Raw genomic sequence first — 18,989 nt, 5'->3', positions numbered from 1 at the left:
GTTTTCTCTTCTGTGTGTAATTCTTCCTGCCTAGCAACATAACTTTCATTGTTGAATTTCGGTCACTTGTTTCACACCACTTCTCCAGTTCATCATTGCTGAGTTCTGATTCTGTCACAGAGCGCTCTGATCACCCCCATCTTCTGTCTCCGTAGCCTGGTGTCATTTGCAGATTTAATAAGGATATTCCCTAGTCCATCATCCAGTTGCTAACGAAAATATCGAACGGCATAGGCTCGGATCAAGTCCCAGTGGAATCTCTTCTGAAACATAATCCTGTTTTGACAGCAAACCATTGATTCTCCTAGAGAATATTCCAACCAATTTTACATTTAGCTCACATTTCCCCAGTTTGCTTATGACAAAATCAAGTAAGAATTTCATGTCAGAAACCATTATGAAGTTAAGATGTGTAGAGATTGCTTTGGATGATGGGACACGGATGGGAAATGTGAGAAAACGGGTAGAATTTGTTTGAACGGAAGCAGATGACTGGGTCTGAGTGGAGGGAGGAACAAATGAGGGTCAGGGTAGGAGTTAAGGCTCGGCTGAATTTATGGATATATTGCTCTAGAGGTAGGTGGTGGGTGAAGTATGAATGTTTCTGTTTCAGACCTTTGCATAAAACCAACAGTTAAGAAGGTGATACTAGTAATTAAATTGGAAGAGAAACAGAAGAAGATGAGAAAAAGATTGTAAGAGCTAACAAGGGACAGATTCAGGGAAGGCATGGCTAACATTTCAGATGAAGCGGGTGCATTAAGACACCAAGTTCTAGCCAAGGAAGTACCATTAGAAACCTCAGAAGTTCTTGCAGCTCCGTTCACAGAGAGAGAGGTTGTAGGCTGGGAGGGCAGAGTTACAAAGACAAGGGGATTTATTAAGACAAGCCTGAGACATGCATACGCTGTCAGGAGGAATCTAGAATGCAGAGATAAGAAAGGTAAGAGGGGTAAACAGTGTGAGTGTGGGTAGGGTGGTATGTGGAAGGAATGTGGAATTACCTGAGAAGGCACAAAGACTAGCAGAAAGCAGCTCACAAACTCTTGTGCCAGTGATATGAAGAGGTCCTCTTTGCATGGCTTCATAATGCATGCAGAAAGATCTGATGCCCTTACATTGCAGGGATATTGAATGTTTTTCCTTCAGTAACTGAGGCAGTATCTGTTTAAAATGTATTAATTCAAGTATTTAAATTCCTCCATTATTCCATGATTTATGAAGCTATCATTTGTTGGATTTTTCCTGTTAATTCCTGTTAATTTTCCCCAAAAGACTTCTGCTCTCTTCATTGATACAGAATTTATCAATATTAATTTCCACAAAAATAGTGCAGAACCATATTTCGTATAAACTCTGGAAAAACACTTTAGTAAATAAATTTGCTGGGTATGTTTTTGGCCTAGTTTCCGAAGGAAATGAGGCTTATGAGATTAGGTTGTGTTCCTGTCTTAGTCTCCCCGTTTAGCTGATCCTGACCAGATTTGCTAGGAGGTCCACAGAGGTTCCTTGAGATGCACAGTTGGGTGTGGAACAACATTTTAGTTAGTGCCATTACTTGCCTTTCCCACCTGTCTGCTGAGGTCTTCAGGAAAGTCTTGAATGTGCTTTTAATGGTTATCTATTCTGGTTAGTCTGCCAGCTGGCTGGTCAGCAGCAGGGAGCCTTGAACAAGCCGCAGTACTGTTAGCATCTATGCCTGTTTAAGAAAAGAATGTTTAGCACTTCAAAAATTGTGAAATGCAACCAAATAGAATACATTTTCCAGCTTACTTTAATATTTATGTGGCTCTAGCAGATCCGGGAATGAAAATTAAAATAAAACCTTTAATTTCTAAGAGGTAATATGGAAGTTCGGTCTTAGGAAAGCGATTTGTGACTGGCTTGTCACTGTGGGCCCTGTAAGTTCTTAGGATTTCCTTATAAAATATTGGTTTCCCACAGATTGTTGTAAAACCTTTCTGGATAACATATTTTCAAAGGAGGTTCAAAATTAAAATTAATCAAAATTAGGAATTATTTTTTGACTGAACTGCAATCCACTAAATAGGTAACAAATAAATTTCAGCATTTATCAGATTATGGTGGGTAGTTACATGCTAACTTCATGCCATGATCATATATCTGAATATTGTTTTAGAATAAATTGTGCTTATATCTCGCTGAAGTCTGTGAAATGTGTTCAGATGCGCAGGTCAGACTGGGAGCTGCAGAGTGGGGTTTGAATTCATCCTGGCATAGATACCTTCTCAAGCAAAACCAGAACATTTTTGTGTTCATGGTTGGAGAGCTCCATCAGCCAGTTAACGTATTGGTAAATGTGACCTTGTAACTACTCCAAAACAAGCATGGAAATCCTCACCTGTTGGTATTTCCTGAATAAAATGTTTGTCTTTTCTCAGAATCACGTTTTTAAAAACTGTTTTTTCTCTCCTGTTGTTGTAAAAAGACTTTTCAAAATGTGATTTGTGTATAGGCAGGTGCAGTTCTAGGTGGGCAGGTGCCCATTCGGAGCTTTGATTTCTGTTATGGAGTTGTAAGCACTGGCTGTTCTAACTAGTTATGCAGTGTGTAACAGTGCATTACAGTGGTTTTAATCAGTTGCAGTTTAGGTAATATGTAAGCAGTAGCTATTATTAAGAACTGAAGCTAGTTTCTGGAGGCGTGAGGCTGAGACTGGCTGTATGACCACACCATATAGCATTGCTCCTTCTAAAGCAGAGAGGAGACTGGAGCCAGGGATGAAGGATTAGATAACACATCTTTTTGAGGAACTTCCCTTGGTTACCTCCTACCACCAAATTACACAAAATTGAGTTGTTGAAGGTTTCCCCTGAACTTTGCAGCTTCCTCTTAGTTCCTCGTCTGACTTCAAATTGCCTGGCAAAAAACTCAAGTTCTGTATTAGGAGGTCTGCATTGCTAGAAGTGAGAGAAGTCTGTAGAGACTGTCGGGAAAGGTGGGTTATGGTAAGAGGTTTTAGAAGTGAGATGTTGAAAGACTAAGGAAGGAGGCAGGAAACGTTGCAAAAGTCAAGAGAAGGAAGTGGAGAGGAAACTTCTTCTGGCGGAGGAAGTGGGAGAAGATGCGCTGTGGTCAGTTAGGAGGCCAGATGGAGGGGGGAAATACAGTTAAAGCAGGAAAAGACAATTTGTTTAGAGTATTAGAGAAATGATATGTTCAGGAATTGGTACAAAATCGAAGCATTTATTATATAACTGGTGTTGAAATTGTAAGGCCATAAGAATGCACATATTTTTGCTTTCAACCCTGAATGTGGGTTTTGCCGTCAAACTGCAGATTCTGGTTACGGCTTTAAAGCCATTATGAGTACTAATGAAAACAAAGTTGGGGATTCTCTTGGCTTTAAACTGTAACTTTTCTACAGCTCTTTTCAGGAGATGCTTGTGTGCTTGGGGGAAGGGAAGATCCAGACAGAAAATTACTCACTTTTGTATAGAAACGTTAGGAAGTAGGGTTTTGTGCAGTAGCTCACTGAAATACCGTTACTTGTGCCAGTAGATGTCACTGTGGATAAAAAATTCCAGTGCTTAGTAGACAAAGGAGGTAATTTGCTAAATGAAAATTCATCCTTTGAAAGTAGATTGGGGGGGCCACAATTTTTTCCTGAAGGAAGGCTTTTTTCAGCATACAAAAATGGATTTCTTGCTAATCAGGGCATCTATTTTTGCCCACCACAGTCCTGTATTTTGTGGCTATCTTCGCCCGACTTGGGTAAGTTCATGGCTTTCTGTCTGACTTCAAAGGGGGTGCTTGTGTACGAGCGTGCTCCTGTTCAGCTTTATTTTGAGAGCGTTTAGTGTTTGGAGGCTGCTTTAATAAGCATCGGTCTTCGCTACAGTGTGTATGTGTGGGGAATTGGACATGGAGGAAGTGGCTTCATTAAGGTTGATTTGGAGGGGGGAGCGAGATGAGAAAAAAAATTGCCCATATGATTGGCTGGGAGAATAGCTCTGAATTATGGGATCCATCTGTTTCCTGTAATGAATTCATAAACCCATCAAACAATGACCTGAACGAATTGCTGAAGGAAAAAAATAATACACTGGCATGATATGTTTAACGCAGTGAGGCACTGGCATTGTATAATCAAAAATTCTTCTCACATCCAGCACTTTGTAATGGAGCTGCTGTGTTTAATAGAAGCTGTAAATAAATCCTGTCACAGTAGCAGCCAAGAACACATTTCTGGGTTTAACTGTTTCTCTTCTGGAATGTCTGGTCCTTGAAGGCTTTAGAAATGCAAGTTTTATAGAGCTGGAGCAGGGGATTCTGAAATATAGAGAAATGTTAATGAGGTGAATGAAAGGAAAAAGCTGCCGTAAATCAGTATTATGTGGCTTAACCAGTTTCTTTCATTTATGCATGTTCTTTCCTTATGTCATAGAAATGTACTTAAAAGCTATTGTTGTAATTGAAATCTGTTAGACTGATCCTATTCATTATATTAATAAAATCCACCTACAATTGCTCGTAACACTTTTTTATGCAGTTGGGATTCCCGAGATTGTAATCATCAAAAAGCATATGGAGTAATTATTGGATTTGTTTGGGTAAAATTGGATTAAGAAGTTTAGATACCATTAAGTACTGATAATTATTACAAGCAAGCTCATTGTTTAGTATATGTACAGCTCTCAGAATGTAGAATAAGCAGATACCCATCACAAACATCTCTAAGAGCAAGCAGTCTCAAGGCTTTTATTTTATGCCTTTAATTGTATTTTTGCAAGAGGCTTTCTACTTAAATGTTTTTGCTTTAGCTCTTTAATCAAGTGCTAGTTATGAAAATCACTTTGCATTACATCCTTTCTCCTGTACATTGTAAATAATATTTTTAGTGGTTTTAGCCATAAAGGCTACATTGTAATTCCTGTATCTCAAACAGCTGCCCACATAACATTAGCCGTGACAGTGTATTACTTTCAGGTGAAAGGGTCGACAGGCTGCTCCTTCAGGGACTGGCAAGGTCTCTCTATAGATTGGCAGGTTGGCCCTTGGGGCTGATTAAATGTATAGCGCACAGAGCATCAGTGTTGTAGGCAGCCCCTGCTGACCACAGGCACTGCCATGCTGTATGCAAAAGGTTGCTGTCTGGTTTGCTTTTTTTAGCCTGCAGTTTGCTAAAATATTACATCTTTGTACATTGTATATTCTGCAAGGGATAGCTATCATCTCGAAGTACATCCCTTGTAGGAAGGAGAATGTCTAAATGGTTTATAAAGATGCTTTTAGGGAGAATATCGTATGACAATTAATAATTAGGAAATCTCATGTAGACACGTTGAATGGTAGGTGTTTATCGGAGTGCATATCAAAGGAAAATTGCTGCTTAAACATTGCTGAAGATTGCTTTAATAAATAGGTGTTGAATTTTTTCAAAGAATACAGTCATATTGTCTGTAACATATATTCTCCAAATATTATTGCTGTATTTGAAGGCTAAATTCTAGCCTGATATGAAGCTGGAATTTGGGAATCTAAGTCCATTCCTGTCATGATGTGCACTCTTTTTTGCTTTTATTTCCTGTCAATGGTGTAATTAAACTGTTATTTTGGAGCTACTATGATTTGTATACGCAGTATTCCTGCAAGAGCCTCCATTTAACTAGACTTAAAAAGATTTTCATGTACAAAATAAAAAGCACTTGCTGTGTTGATTAAAGACAGTAATATTAATATGCAGAAATATTTTTATTCTAAAGCACAATGTGTTCGATATTTTGATTTCCTTTGTTCTTTTCTCTCATCTACGATTCAGATATGTAGAGGAAAACATTGTTTCTAACACTGGAACTGGATTTCTCTGGCCACACCTTTGTGATGAAACAGCTTTGTTAATTTACATTAAAGCAAAAAGTGTTGTGTGTTCTATGACTTGCATTAGTAATGGCATATACATGTATGTATGTGTGCACCTATTTGGAAGTGTCAGATGTGGTTTATATATATGCAGTACTGAGAATATAATGCTTTTCTAAAAATCAGCCTGCCTTGCTCTCAGAAATGTGTTTCGAATCAATTAATATTCCTTAAGAAAATTTTGGGGCCAGGCAAATATCAGCTCCGCTGGCATTGTGCCAGCTAGAGTGGTTGGAAATCTCTTTCACACTTTCTTAATACCATGGGAAAATAATCTTTTGGTTTAAAAAAATAAGCAAATCAAAGAAGGCTCTAATTCTCACTTTGCCATGCATTTGTCCCTGCCAGCCTTTTTTTCCCAGCTGCCCAGGACCTGGGGGGGTCCTTAAAGCATTTGATGGCCAGAGCTGATCTGGCTTAGCGAGGGGCCTTCGGTGTCAATGGGGGGGGAGCGGTCCTGATCCCCACCCGGCTGCTGCCTCCTGCCCAGCCCCTTGCCCTCCTCTTCCCTGGTGTCCCTTCTGACCTGCTGGGGTCTGGTACCTGAGTTAGAGAAACCTCCTGGCTGAAATGGTTTATTATGTTTGGTAGATCAGACTGCGTCTGGAGTGCTCTTTCTGAATCGTGTGGCTGCAGGCAAAACACGTACTGCTTCATCCTTTGCAGAAGTACTGAGTACTTCAAATTTCAATGTTTGTAAATGCTTACGTCTTGGTAATAATAGTAGTAGTAGGCGAATGCTTACATCTATGTAATAATGGTAGTAGTAGGTAAATGCTTACATGTTTATAATAATATTAGTAGCAGCAGCAGTAGGTAAATGCTTACATGTCTGTAATAATAATAGTAGCGGCAGTAGTAGTGGTAATAATACCCCAAGATCTTTAATTTTCCCACTTCTGTTCTCCATCTCCTAAAGGAAATGTAAATACACACTTTGCTGAAAAACACAAAGGGTAATACTATTTAGATTATCTTTTGAGTTTGTCAAAGCCAGCAAAACCAAGCAGGAATTGGCTTTTGTTACAATTTCAGGTTTGGTTAAGAGGCACTTAGATCTGTGCACACCTCAGCTGGAAGTGGTGCCGCCTGCCCCAACTGGGGGGACGGGTGGTGGGAGCCCCAGCCTGTGTTTTCCACGCAGTAGGTTTGGTACCCACAGGAGCTGTGTGTGCCTCCCCCCCACCCACCCCCACCCCCCCCCCCCCCACCCCTGTGACAGGCACCCCAGAGGCAGCTGGAGGGAGACTGCTGTTAAAGGAGAGGATCAGCTTAATTCATTGGTTATACTACAATTATTTTAAAGGCCTGGTGGAATGGTAAAGTCAACAGGACTTAGAAAAAGACTGATTAAAATGAAGTAATATTTGGTATCCTGTGGGTGACAGATTTATTTATATTATGGAAGCAAATAATTTTCATATACATGTTGAATATGCAGATTTGATGCTTGAAATGAAATTCTGCATTTTGTGACATTTTCCATCTACTTTTTTAATTGCCAGAGGTAGGATAAACTGTTCATTTTCAAAGCTGGTGATATATTTTGCAAAGTCAAAGAAAACTTTATTCTCTGCTTTTCAGATGTTAGTGGTACTTTAAAATATATATTTTTTAATATTCAAAGTTCCTTTTTAGTTTTAGAAATAAGCATAGGTGAATTTGTTTAGACTTCCAAAATAAAAGATTTGGTGAAGCAAAGTGCTGATGGTTGCTGTCAAACTTGGTGTATTTTTGATTGTTCCAGATCTCTGCTTGCTTTGAAAGCACCCTCAGCACTGCCTTGGTGCCCGTCCCCTGCTGCTGCGGTGGGAGTCGGGCAGCCTCTCAGGTGTGCCAGGGCCGGGAGAGGGGCTGAGCTCTGGGTTTGTGGCATGTGTGTAACAGGCTGAGAGGCAGTTTTGCACTTGCTGGACATACTTGCGATGAGCTGGTGGAATACGCAGTTCTGGGTCTTGGAAGCCCAAAGGGTTTCTTCTGGGTGGCTCAGCAGCTCTGGTAGATGCCACCAAGTGAGCTAACAAACCGGTACGGTTCCCCGCCAGGCAGTGCTGCCCCCCGTACCCCGACTCCCCGCAGGCTGTTCCCCGAGAGCCCCCGCACCACTGACCTCTCCCTGCCAAACTGCACCAGCAAACGCTGTTGCTGACCGGGGTGGGTCTCCCTCCTTGTTTCAGGCAAGGGTGGTATGGGGGGCTCAGCATCTCTGCGCCTGCAGTGCAAATGTAGAAACCTGGGGTGTCCTGAAATGCTTGATCAAAGGTTCAGGTAAAGACCATGAGGAAACAAAAGCTTTGTGTGAGTGCTGAATAAGCTGGTGGATGAGGGCTTTTAACTTGTTTTTTGGGAGCTCATTAGAAGCCTGAAAATTTATGCTTGCATTCCTGTAGGCAGTGTGATTTGATGTTAATATTAGCACTCTCACATCCAAAATTGAAAAACTGCTGAACTAAAAAGGCAGTGGGTGCTCTAGTTGGGTGCGGTAGCTTACCATGCAGTTTAAATGAGCTTTCTGTTCAATACTAAATAATCACATCTCCTTTGTCATCCCCACCCCCACCCCCCATTTTAAACCATACAGATTTGTTTACTGTAAACGAAATAAAAGGTTCAAATACTGTAAAAAGCAATGTGTTTTGCCTAAGCAGAGAACAACCAGAATTCATTCTTATTTTTAAAACTTAATGCTGTTTTACTTCCAGTAGTGTTTATAGAACATTGTATTTTGTCCCGGTAGTGAAGAAGAAGCTAAAACTATGGAAAAGGAACAGTTGAGACGCTATTTAGTATGTTGAAAGGTTTTAGATTTGAAAGATTCAAGACAAGCTTGTGTTACTCTTGTGTGGAAATACTGATGTACAAAAAACTGTAAACATTTATTTCTCTGAAATGTAAGCTTTAGTTACAAATATATGTCTTCAGCCTATCCTACAGGCTAGTCATACATCTCTGAAGTCAGAGAGAAGATATGTTGAGGTGTTCATTCTGCCCCAGTGAGAACTGGTTGGCCAGCGTGGTACCTGTAGCAGATGTGCTCTGCTTAAGCTGGAGAACTGGTACCTTTCTGCGAGAGGCAAAACCTTTTTTATCATTAACAGTAGTGCTAATGTTGATTAAAATAATGTTTACACTTTACACATCAGAGAATCCATTTTGCAGCTGAAGTTAAATGCTGCTCACTAGGTGAGAAAGTTTGCCTTTAGTCACTTGTGATAGCTGGAAAAAGAAGGGGGTGGGCTGGGTTGTCTTGTGCCCAGGCACTTGTGTTCTTGAAAATGTGTAGCTTAGTGTAAACTGGCCCGTTGTTCAATTTCTCCAGTTACCACCTTTCCCTGTCAGTTTGAAATGAGAAGTGCTCTGCAGAGGGGTGTTGCTTTGTACCTTTGCAAAGTGCAGCAGAGGCTCTTGTGCTCTTCGGCGGGATATAAAAACTTGGTGGTTTTGTAAGACACTGGATGAAAAAAATAGCCCCCAAAATAGACTTGTTATGGCAAAACAGTTGTGTAAGTTATCCACTCTTTGCACTGAAAGGAACTGATTCTGATCAGTTTTAACTATAATTTCGAAAACATAAGCCCATATTTTTGAAGTATTTAAATTTTTTATTGAATAAATTGCCTGCAAGTGTGTGTGTATATATATTCCCCCCCCCAATCCCAATACAGAGAACAACAAAAACATTTGTGCATTACTGTAAGTACAAAGTGTTTGCACATGTGTCTACAGACTGGGTAAAGCAGGAGTAACATAAATTAATCTGTACTTGAAAAACTTTCCTACATGTTTTCATTATCTGGAAACTTTCCCCTCTAATATACGCTCTTTTTGAATTAAATTAATGTTCTGAAATTCAAATTTCACAGCATGCTATTTCCTGTGTACTAGTAATGCCTCCAGTTTAAAACAAAAGAGAAAGAGTTACTGTGTGCTACTATTTCTTATTTAATAATTATTTTTATCAAAGTACATTATTTGAGCATAACAAAAAGTATTTTTAGCCATCCTTCCGGGCTTTTATTTACTGTTATAGGGTAAAGTGTTCTTAGACATCCTGTTTTGACAACAGGCCAAGATGTCTTAGAAATGCTGGAAGTGAAAACGTCTTAAGAAGTTTTTTCACTTGCTCTGTTGTAGCGTTGTTAGGAAATCTTAAGTGTTGTACTTTCCTGAATCGTATTTAGTATAAACACACACAGACGCATGCACAGACATATACATTTGTGTACATGGGAGGCATAGGAGTGTTGGTGGGGGCTTGGCTGTATGTGAATTGTGCAATCAGCAGCCTGTGCGCGCTCTGCTCTGCTCCTGCAGTGGGTAGCAGGTATTTATAGTAACCAGCTTCTCTGCTGTGTGCTGCTGGCTTCTGGTGCAGCCTGGGAAGCGGGTGAGATCAGGCCAGGGGGGTTGTGTGGCTAAAAACAGTCGTGTGGGCTCTCTCAAAGAGCTGGGTGTGAAACCTTTGTCAGCTGTATTCCGGTACCTAAATTTACAGCCATACAAAATCAGGTTATTTAGATTTCAAAATTATTGTGTACGGTGTTTCAGGAGACTGCTATGTACATAGTAAACTAGCCCTCAGTTCTGGTTGTAACACTTTTTATTTAGAATCTATTTTACGTATTTTATAGTCCATGTTGTTTGAAGACTGAAAACCACGATCCATTTTCTCAATTACAGAAAAAACCCCTCCACACCTTTTCTGGTATTAAAGCAATTTTTGATTTTGTGTTTGTTTGTTTGTTTGTTTTTTAATGTAGTGCCAGAACCTATTAAGACCAGTTTAAGCCAGCCCCAACCTGCCGGTACCGGTACCAGTACTTCCACCAGCACTATTACCAACAGCAGCAATGGCAAGCGTGCGTCTGCTAATGGGCAGCAGCCAGCTGCTTCCCGTTACCTGCCTCGAGAGGTGCCTCCACGCTTCCGCCAGCAAGAACAGAAGCAGCTCCTAAAGCGGGGTCAGCCACTGCCTACTGGGACCCTGAGCGGCACCAGCCCAGCGCAGGGTACTGGACAAGCAGGGGCGAGTCCTCCTCCACAGCAAGGAGCAGGTGGACAGCATCATCCCAGTAAGACCCAAACAGGTAAGAATCGAAACCCAGTGGGGTATCGGGTTGTTCTTCACATAGTTATGCCCTCCACTGTTAGCACAGGTGTTGCAAAAACTTAAGGAATGTGAAGAATATTCTTAAAACAACAGGATTTAAGGCAAACGGTATGCTGTTGCTGTTTTCCTTAAAAAATATATAATATCATTCTAGGATCCAGTTCTAATAGGTTTTCTTATTTAATTAGCTGCTCAGGCCTGTGGGGTCCCTTTCCAGGTTTTTTCAGTTTTCTTGACAGATGTAATGAATATGATTTCGAGGAAATGTGAAGGTTTCTTTAGTGATCATTCTCTCACAGGAGCATTGTTAATTTTGGTATTTCCAAGTTTTGGACTGTCATTTAGGCAATTTTAATGTTCATTAAAGAGAGTTATGTATAACTATGTAAATAAAAAATAGGAACTTGGCTTCTGTTGTTTTGTGACACTTTTATGCCTTTACTTCCTTATGCTTTCAATTGTTGTTTTCACATTAGGAAAGCAATACTTTGGGAAAAGTAGTTTAGTATCTTAAGGCTGTTCTAGTACTTCCTTCCATCCTTTGCAGATAGCCACACTGACCTTCCTTGTCTGTTGGAAATAGCATATTGTGGAGTAAGTCTCTTAGCTGTCTTTTTTCCTGAAGCTGCTAATGAGAAAAAAAGCAGCAGTTCTCTTCTTATTTGCCCTTCTGTGCTAGAGATTGTGTATTGTTTGCAGCGGAGATGAGCTTGGTTGGTAATTGGAATCCATCACCTTTTTCATCGCTGCTGTATGTGTATGTCATGTTAGGCAAAGCAGGGAGTGTTCTAAGATAGTTATCTGTGGCTTAGGAAAAGTTATCTGGACTAAGTCACAAGGGGGTTTTGATATCTTGAATATAAGTAATTTCTGTATAGTCTCAAGTGTTGCTCATTATCACTCATTAACGCTGTCAAACATCACAAAATTTGGATCTGAACTGTCTGCAGTTTTTCCCTTTGGGCATTAGTGAATCTTTCACTATTTTTGCTGTACTTGCTGCTGAACTCCAGCAGAGAAAATTATTTGGTATTGTCCTTAGAAGTTTTAGTTCGATAAGAAGACCATCTCTCCCAGAAATTAAATGGTTATTGAGATGCATTTGGGAATAATATTCAACTACTCTCCAGAAACACAAATCTGAAAAGGCAAAATAAAATAATTGTTTATTTACTGAAAACATTGGGGTTTTTTAGGGAGAGTGGAGGTTCTACTTCTGTATTCTCAAGTATTTGGCTTTAGTGAGATGGAATATAATCAAGTTTGTACCCGTTAGAGCAGCATTCTCATCTTTGCAAATCACAGTTCAGCAGGGATGGTGGCTGACATTCATGGCTCCTTTTTCATTTGGAGATGTTTAACTGTCAGACTGATGTTCTGCATTAGATATATTTGTATTAAAATATTTAGAGGTTTATTATTTTTATTTTCAGAAATGTAGTGATTATTTGAGTGGTATAGACAACTCGACCAACTGAAGTGGCTCAGGCTGTCTGAGGGGTCAGTATTAAACTTCTAGGCATCATTATAGACATATCTGAAACATTTTTGTTTGATGTTTAAGAAACACACTGTAAATCATGAAACAAAGTCCACTGTAAATCATGACATAATCCGTAAAAGAACTTGGCTTGTAAGAGCATAGTACTAGCTGTCTGACTTTGATCTTGCCAGATGCATTTGTACCTTGAGGTTCTAGACTTATTTTCCTGATTCCTATTTTAACTTGCTGCATAAAGTAAGCACTCATCTCTGTAGTTTGTCAGCCTGGCAACTATCAGCAGATGTTTTATGCTGTTGTATTAATTTACTTTTTTATATTTTTGCTACTTTTCTGTTACTATTGGAAAAATACAGAATGCAGTAAAAGCTAGTACAAATAAGAGGAAGAGGAGTGCAGCAGCTTTTCGGATGGATATTGTACTCCGTATTGCACAAAACAAGTTAGTCCATATCAAACTCTTAGCAAAAGTGTTACTTGAAAGCAATTAGTGCGCAGTGTCAGAATTGTCAGGTGTTTACTATGTGAAGTCAAAAGAAAAGCTTTGAAAGGCACCAGACAATCTGTGCACAGTTCTTGGAGCAGGGAAGAGAATTTTAGAGAAGCTAAATCCTTGGATAATTTTTTTGTCTGCTGACAGCAAGAGGCTGTGTTTTGAGACTTAAATGGTGGCATGTTTCTCGTAGCGAGAACTTGCTGGATACTAGTGCTCCTGGATACTAGTGCTCCTGGATACTAGTGCTCCTGGATACTAGTGCTCCTGGATACTAGTGCTCCTGGATACTAGTGCTCCTGGATACTAGTGCTCCTGGATACTAGTGCTCCTGGATACTAGTGCTCCTGGATACTAGTGCTCCTGGATACTAGTGCTCCTGGATACTAGTGCTCCTGGATACTAGTGCTCCTGGATACTAGTGCTCCTGGATACTAGTGCTCCTGGATACTAGTGCTCCTGGATACTAGTGCTCCTGGATACTAGTGCTCCTGGATACTAGTGCTCCTGGATACTAGTGCTCCTGGATACTAGTGCTCCTGGATACTAGTGCTCCTGGATACTAGTGCTCCTGGATACTAGTGCTCCTGGATACTAGTGCTCCTGGATACTAGTGCTCCTGGATACTAGTGCTCCTGGATACTAGTGCTCCTGGATACTAGTGCTCCTGGATACTAGTGCTCCTGGATACTAGTGCTCCTGGATACTAGTGCTCCTGGATACTAGTGCTCGCTTAGTTCTCTCTCCAGCAGGTGGAGCATCAGTTCATTTACCAACTACAGTTACGGGAGGGAAAAAAAAATTAATCTGTCTAGCTCAGTTTATAACGACAACAGCTGTGTGCCTGGCTGCTTTGCGAGGCCAAGAGAGGAGTATAGCATAACTCACTCCTGAGAGACCTCTGTAACCATGAAGCATGTACATTGCCAGTGTTACTTGGGGTCTCATACCAGCTTCACCTTCACCTTGACACACATAAAGAGCAAAGAAGAAATGGGAATATCCGGAGAAGGCCAAAACTTCTCGTCACAGCTGTTAGGATTTGAGTAACTATTAGCCTTAGAAAAAATGTTGGGATTCTATATCCTGAAAACCTCCAGCACTTAAATTGTGGATTTCCCATGAAATTTAATTCAAACTGGGTCATACTTTTGTGGATAGGAAAGTAAAGATCTTTAAACGTGAAGGTTCTCACTGAGCAATACTTTGTCAGAAGGAAACTTTCCACCTTCCTCCTCTTACCATCAGTAGGAACTGTATTCCTTTAAATGCCCATGTCTGATTCCCTGGGTATTTAATTTACTAAAGAATCTTGGCAAGTAAAAGTTCTCTGGGGGAAGGGAAGGAACAAAAAAATCTGGAGTAGTCTGGAAGAATCAGTGTAGGTACCTGATCCACGTGTAAACAGGAATTTTGTCTGTCTCAACAGCACCTGCATTGTAGAAGAGTGATCATTTCATGGACTTCATTAGGCATCTTCAAAGCCTGAAAGCAGTCAATAATACATCAGTGCTTCAGGCTTTCTCCCTCTGTGCTAACCCGACTGCCTAACCAGAGCTTGTTAGACCTGTGCTGATTCTGCCCAAGCAAGTCTCCAAGTGTGGCTTCTTTATGCTTATGATGAACAGTAGTAACTTTCTTCTTATGGATGACTTGGAGTTGATCACAGAGCCAGGGTCCTTGTACGCTGGCATCTTGGATCCAGAAGATGCCTAATGTGCATTCATGTCAGTGGCTTTTCTTTTTATGGGGTCATATTCCGTTATAGTTAATGTGAAATTATGCAACCACGTTCCTTCAGGTGCTATTTATAACTACCTGGATACAAGGAAGGCTGTTAGAGAGACATTGCCAGCCTCTTCACTGTAAAAATCACACTATTTTATCTCTTTATTCTCTTATCAGCAGTCCCTGTTATCTACTGCCTTGGCTTATCCAAAACACTTATCAGAACTCTAACTGCAGTGTCATGAATTAAAAAGAATGTTCTGCCAATGTAAGGCAAGTGGGAATTAATGACCAGGAATATATTCTTTGTCAGTTTATCATCTGGAAGTATCAGTGAAGTGGGTGAGAGTTGTGATTTTTTGTTTGTCTTTTAAGGTAATCTCGATGATGTTAACTAGACTAACTATTAAGAGCCAAAATTAAAGCATTTCAAGTTGCATAGAATATCTTAGAAATCTTACCATTTGAAACGATCTTTTATTCATTGTTAACTAGTATGAAACTGATTGTAGTACTCCAGAGCATTTTCTTTAGAAGAGTTATTTGTCTGGAACTTTTACTTTGAGCTACAAAGCTGGTTCTTGACATGCCCTCTCTGTAACCCTTTCCAGGATTACACTGAAGGAAAGCTGTATCTGTAATGTATGAGCAGTAGTCTAAATTCCAGTCTAGTTTGTTATTTCTACTTAAAGCTGCAGCTTTTTATCTCTTGCTTCCCCACGTTGTCAGCTAACTCCAATAAAAGTGGTGAATAGTTAACTTCCCTTATTAACGTGTGAGACATTAATGGAATGACCCTTTTGCCATGTGATCTGAAAGAATTAAGGTAATTTCTGGAAGCTACCATGGGAGATTAAAAATAACAAATAATATACCCTTCTTTGTTTCTTTACAAATTATGACGTTTGTATAGGAGTCTCCAGGCAACCACTGTGTGTTTGATGATTATGAGAACAAAGATCAAAAGAAGTAATCAGTTTTTCTTGAAGATGCCTTTCACTTTTCTGCAATTCAGCAATGTGAAACCAACATCCATCAACTCCAAAGAAATGTACCATGTCCTGCAGGAGTCATGATGACACTTCTGCACTCCTTTTGTACTGGCGAGTTGAGTAGTTTGTTGAACAAATCTGTAACATATGTTTCCAAAGTCTAACAAGAAATAAAAGCCAGTAATTCATGCGGTAGTCAAAACGAGAAAACATGCAAGCATTGTGGAAACTGAAGAGTTACGCTTTTAATTTGTTTTGTCTGTTGTTTTCTGGGAAGTGAGAATTTGACAGCAGTTAGAGATTTATTTTCCTACTGTGGGCTGATGCCAGGTTGTGTGCTGAACTTTATTCTTCTGTGAAGCTGGAAGTTTTATTTCATGTTTCAAGATTTCTTAAGTTGCGTGGTATGTGCATGTTGAAGTAAGTGTTGTGGGCAGTTGGGAGTTGCTGAGTGCTGCTGTGTAGCAGGTTAACTCTTAGAAATCTGTTTGTATTAACTTTGGGTTTGATAATTCTTCTTGGAAGCAAGACTGAAAAAAAATACTTACTTTTAAAATAACGTCTGATGATACTCGCTTGAAATATCCAATCCTGTACCTGTGGGTTGCTTTGCAGTTCCTTATAATAGGGCAATTTTATATGGTTGTGAAGTCAAATTTGGAGAAAATTTTTAGGAAGAGATAATCTCTCTTCTAAAACCAGTCCATAAAGTTGGAAAACACAGATAAGCTTTGACATACAGTTGTTTGGTCAGATCTAGCAAGGTAGTAGTGACCTCCACGCTAAACACATTTGAACTATTGCCCAGTTTAGCTTATTGTATTTTGTGATGACCGTAGGTAAGGCATATGTATATGCAAAGGTAGTTCCGAAGCGTATGAATAAAGTCTTATTTCAAAAGTCTGAAACCAGATTTAGTTTGATTTTCTGGGGGCATGGCAAACAGGCTGATTTTTGACAAACAAAGCACATGTGAAAACTGTGTTTATGGAAATGATTTACTGAACTGTAATTACATTAGCAGAATATCTACGTTGGCAAAGCATTACTGTGTTTTTGCTTTTAGTTGGAAAGTTACAGAATTAAAACCAGAAACTTCAGAAATCAATTTATTTTGGGTCTTCCATAAGCAGAGTTTTTAGTATGTAATAGTTACAACACTAAACGCTGTAAAGTAAAAATTGGGTATTAGTATATTTATCTTGTTTGCATGCTTTCTATGTATATGATTTCACACTTTATATAGCAAATGCGCGTTTCTCTTTGTACTGCATAATACCTGCCAGATAGGCTTTGTTTTACCATGGGTGTTGATCTTGAATGAAGGAACTAGCATGGTGGTGTTTCTTTGTAAACACAAGAATTGGCTGCTTATACCGCTTGTGCGGAAGGTAACTGTATCTAGCAAATACATAATGCTTATCTGCAATAAAATTTCTAATAGCTTTTAATTCTTGCATCACTTGAATAGGTGCTGGCCATAATTTGCAGAGCTGTTCACTGTACAGCTAATCACTGTATACGCAATGTGGCTATCTGAAAGTTATCCAACTAGTGGGATCAAATCTGTTATTATGCCATTTGTTTAAAAAAATAGAGAAATTGCCAGTATTTGTTTTGATTACATCTTTTGCTAATAGTCTTGTCGAATTAGCATTGTAAAGGGATGTTCAGGTACTACCAGAGGTTGTGTAAGTGCTGATTCTTTCTTTTTTTCTTTTTCTTTCTTTTTCTTTCTTTCTTTTTTCTTTCTTTTTCTTTCTTTTTTCTTTCTTTTTCTTTCTTTCTTTTTTTCTTTCTTTTTCTTTCTTTCTTTCTTGTTTTGCTCCTCAGGGCTTTGCTTACCATTTGGTAGTGCTTGCTATCTGGCACATGTGCCTGGAAATCAGGTAGTGTTACCAAAGGTCACTGGTAACAGGTAATATGATTACACAAAAGGAAGTTAAAGAAACATCACAGAAGGACAAAAATGTAGCAGTTAACATGGAGATGGGATCTAGCCAGTAGTTACAATCTGGATATACTCCTGAGTGATGAAAGTTTTCTGAAATGCAGTAATGGGAAAGTCTGTGGGAAGTGAGCCTCAGCTAGTAAAGGGTTTTGTCTCCTATGTAAATTCAAAAAAAATCTATATAATGCTTTGAATATAGATAGAGAAGTAGCAGGTTCTGTGTAGCACAAATACAGGCATTATGAATGAAAAATGATGGTAAAAACTCATCAGTAAACTAATCTTTGGAATGAATTTTTCTGTATTGTGTATGTTATCTGACATCAGGCAGTGGAGTGTGAAAAATAAATCTGCTGCTTCAAATCTATTTGACAGTGATTAGAATTTTTCACTGGGAGAAGGAAAAATAGAAATCTGTAAAAGGATAAATAACCTAGATGCCTTTACAGTTTTTCTGTCCTCACTTTCAAAGAGTGGGGCTGTGCAAAAGCGTGATGGCTTAAAGATCACTGCTTTTGCTTTAGAATCAGTAGACCTGCATCCTGCCTGCAGCTTCCCTGTAGGACGGCTGTGCTGTAGTGATAGCCCAATGCATGAGCTGCCTAGATGTCTGTGGGGAAAAAAGGTCAGGAGACAAAGAGTCTGACAAGTTGTTAAAATGTGCAGTTTTATGCCAAGTCATGTGAAGAGACTGAGGAGCAGGACCTGTCTGTGATGGTGGAGAAGTAAAAGGTAGAAAGCAACTAACTGAGATCAAACTGACCGGGAAATAAGAGTTTGGTCCTGGGGAAGAGCAGAAAAGGGAGTAACATCATGTGAAAATTATCAGAAAACTGAGTTTGTACAGCTCAGGAAACAGGTGTGATACTACAAGAAATAAATGAAAACCAAAGAAGTTTGTAGCTGTTAGGGGAAAAAAAACCACCACACACAAAGAAAAAAAAAGCTAACACTTCCATAAGCATCAGAACAGGCTGCCCAGGGAGGTGGTGGCATCACCATCCCTGGAAGGATTTTAAAAATGTGTAGATGTTGTGCTTAGGGGCGTGGTTTAGTGGTGGGCTTGGCAGTGCTGGGTTAACGGTTGGACTTGATGATCTAAAGTCCTTTCCAACCTAAGTGATTCTATGATTCTAAGCCTATTAGTAGTAAAAGGAAGGCCTTTGGAACTGGTCTGATTATCAGTGGGGAGAACCACTGATAGAGGGTATCAGGAATACTTTAAATGCCCTTTCCCTTCGTTTGTAAACTAACGATAGACTTAGAACTAAGGCTACAGTGAGTTAGAGTACATAAAGAAATGAAGTGTTTCCAGTTGCTTGGAAGTGATG

The 18,989-nt window shown here is 39.6% G+C and overlaps 1 protein-coding gene across 1 annotated transcript in view; it reads left to right on the top strand.

Annotated features, from left to right (window-relative positions):
- Positions 1 to 18,989, top strand: part of TNRC6C (trinucleotide repeat containing adaptor 6C) — a 219,528-nt gene that overhangs the window by 148,049 nt on the left and 52,490 nt on the right. The window contains 1 exon segment of the mRNA XM_055795203.1: positions 10,644 to 10,970. Coding sequence (XP_055651178.1) covers positions 10,644 to 10,970 — 327 coding nt within the window.

The sequence above is a fragment of the Falco peregrinus genome, chromosome 2, assembly GCF_023634155.1.
Source record: "Falco peregrinus isolate bFalPer1 chromosome 2, bFalPer1.pri, whole genome shotgun sequence".
Classification (NCBI taxonomy): Eukaryota; Metazoa; Chordata; class Aves; order Falconiformes; family Falconidae; genus Falco; species Falco peregrinus.
The sequence above is the reverse complement of the archived record's forward strand: the minus strand, read 5'-3'. Positions and strand labels throughout refer to the sequence as shown.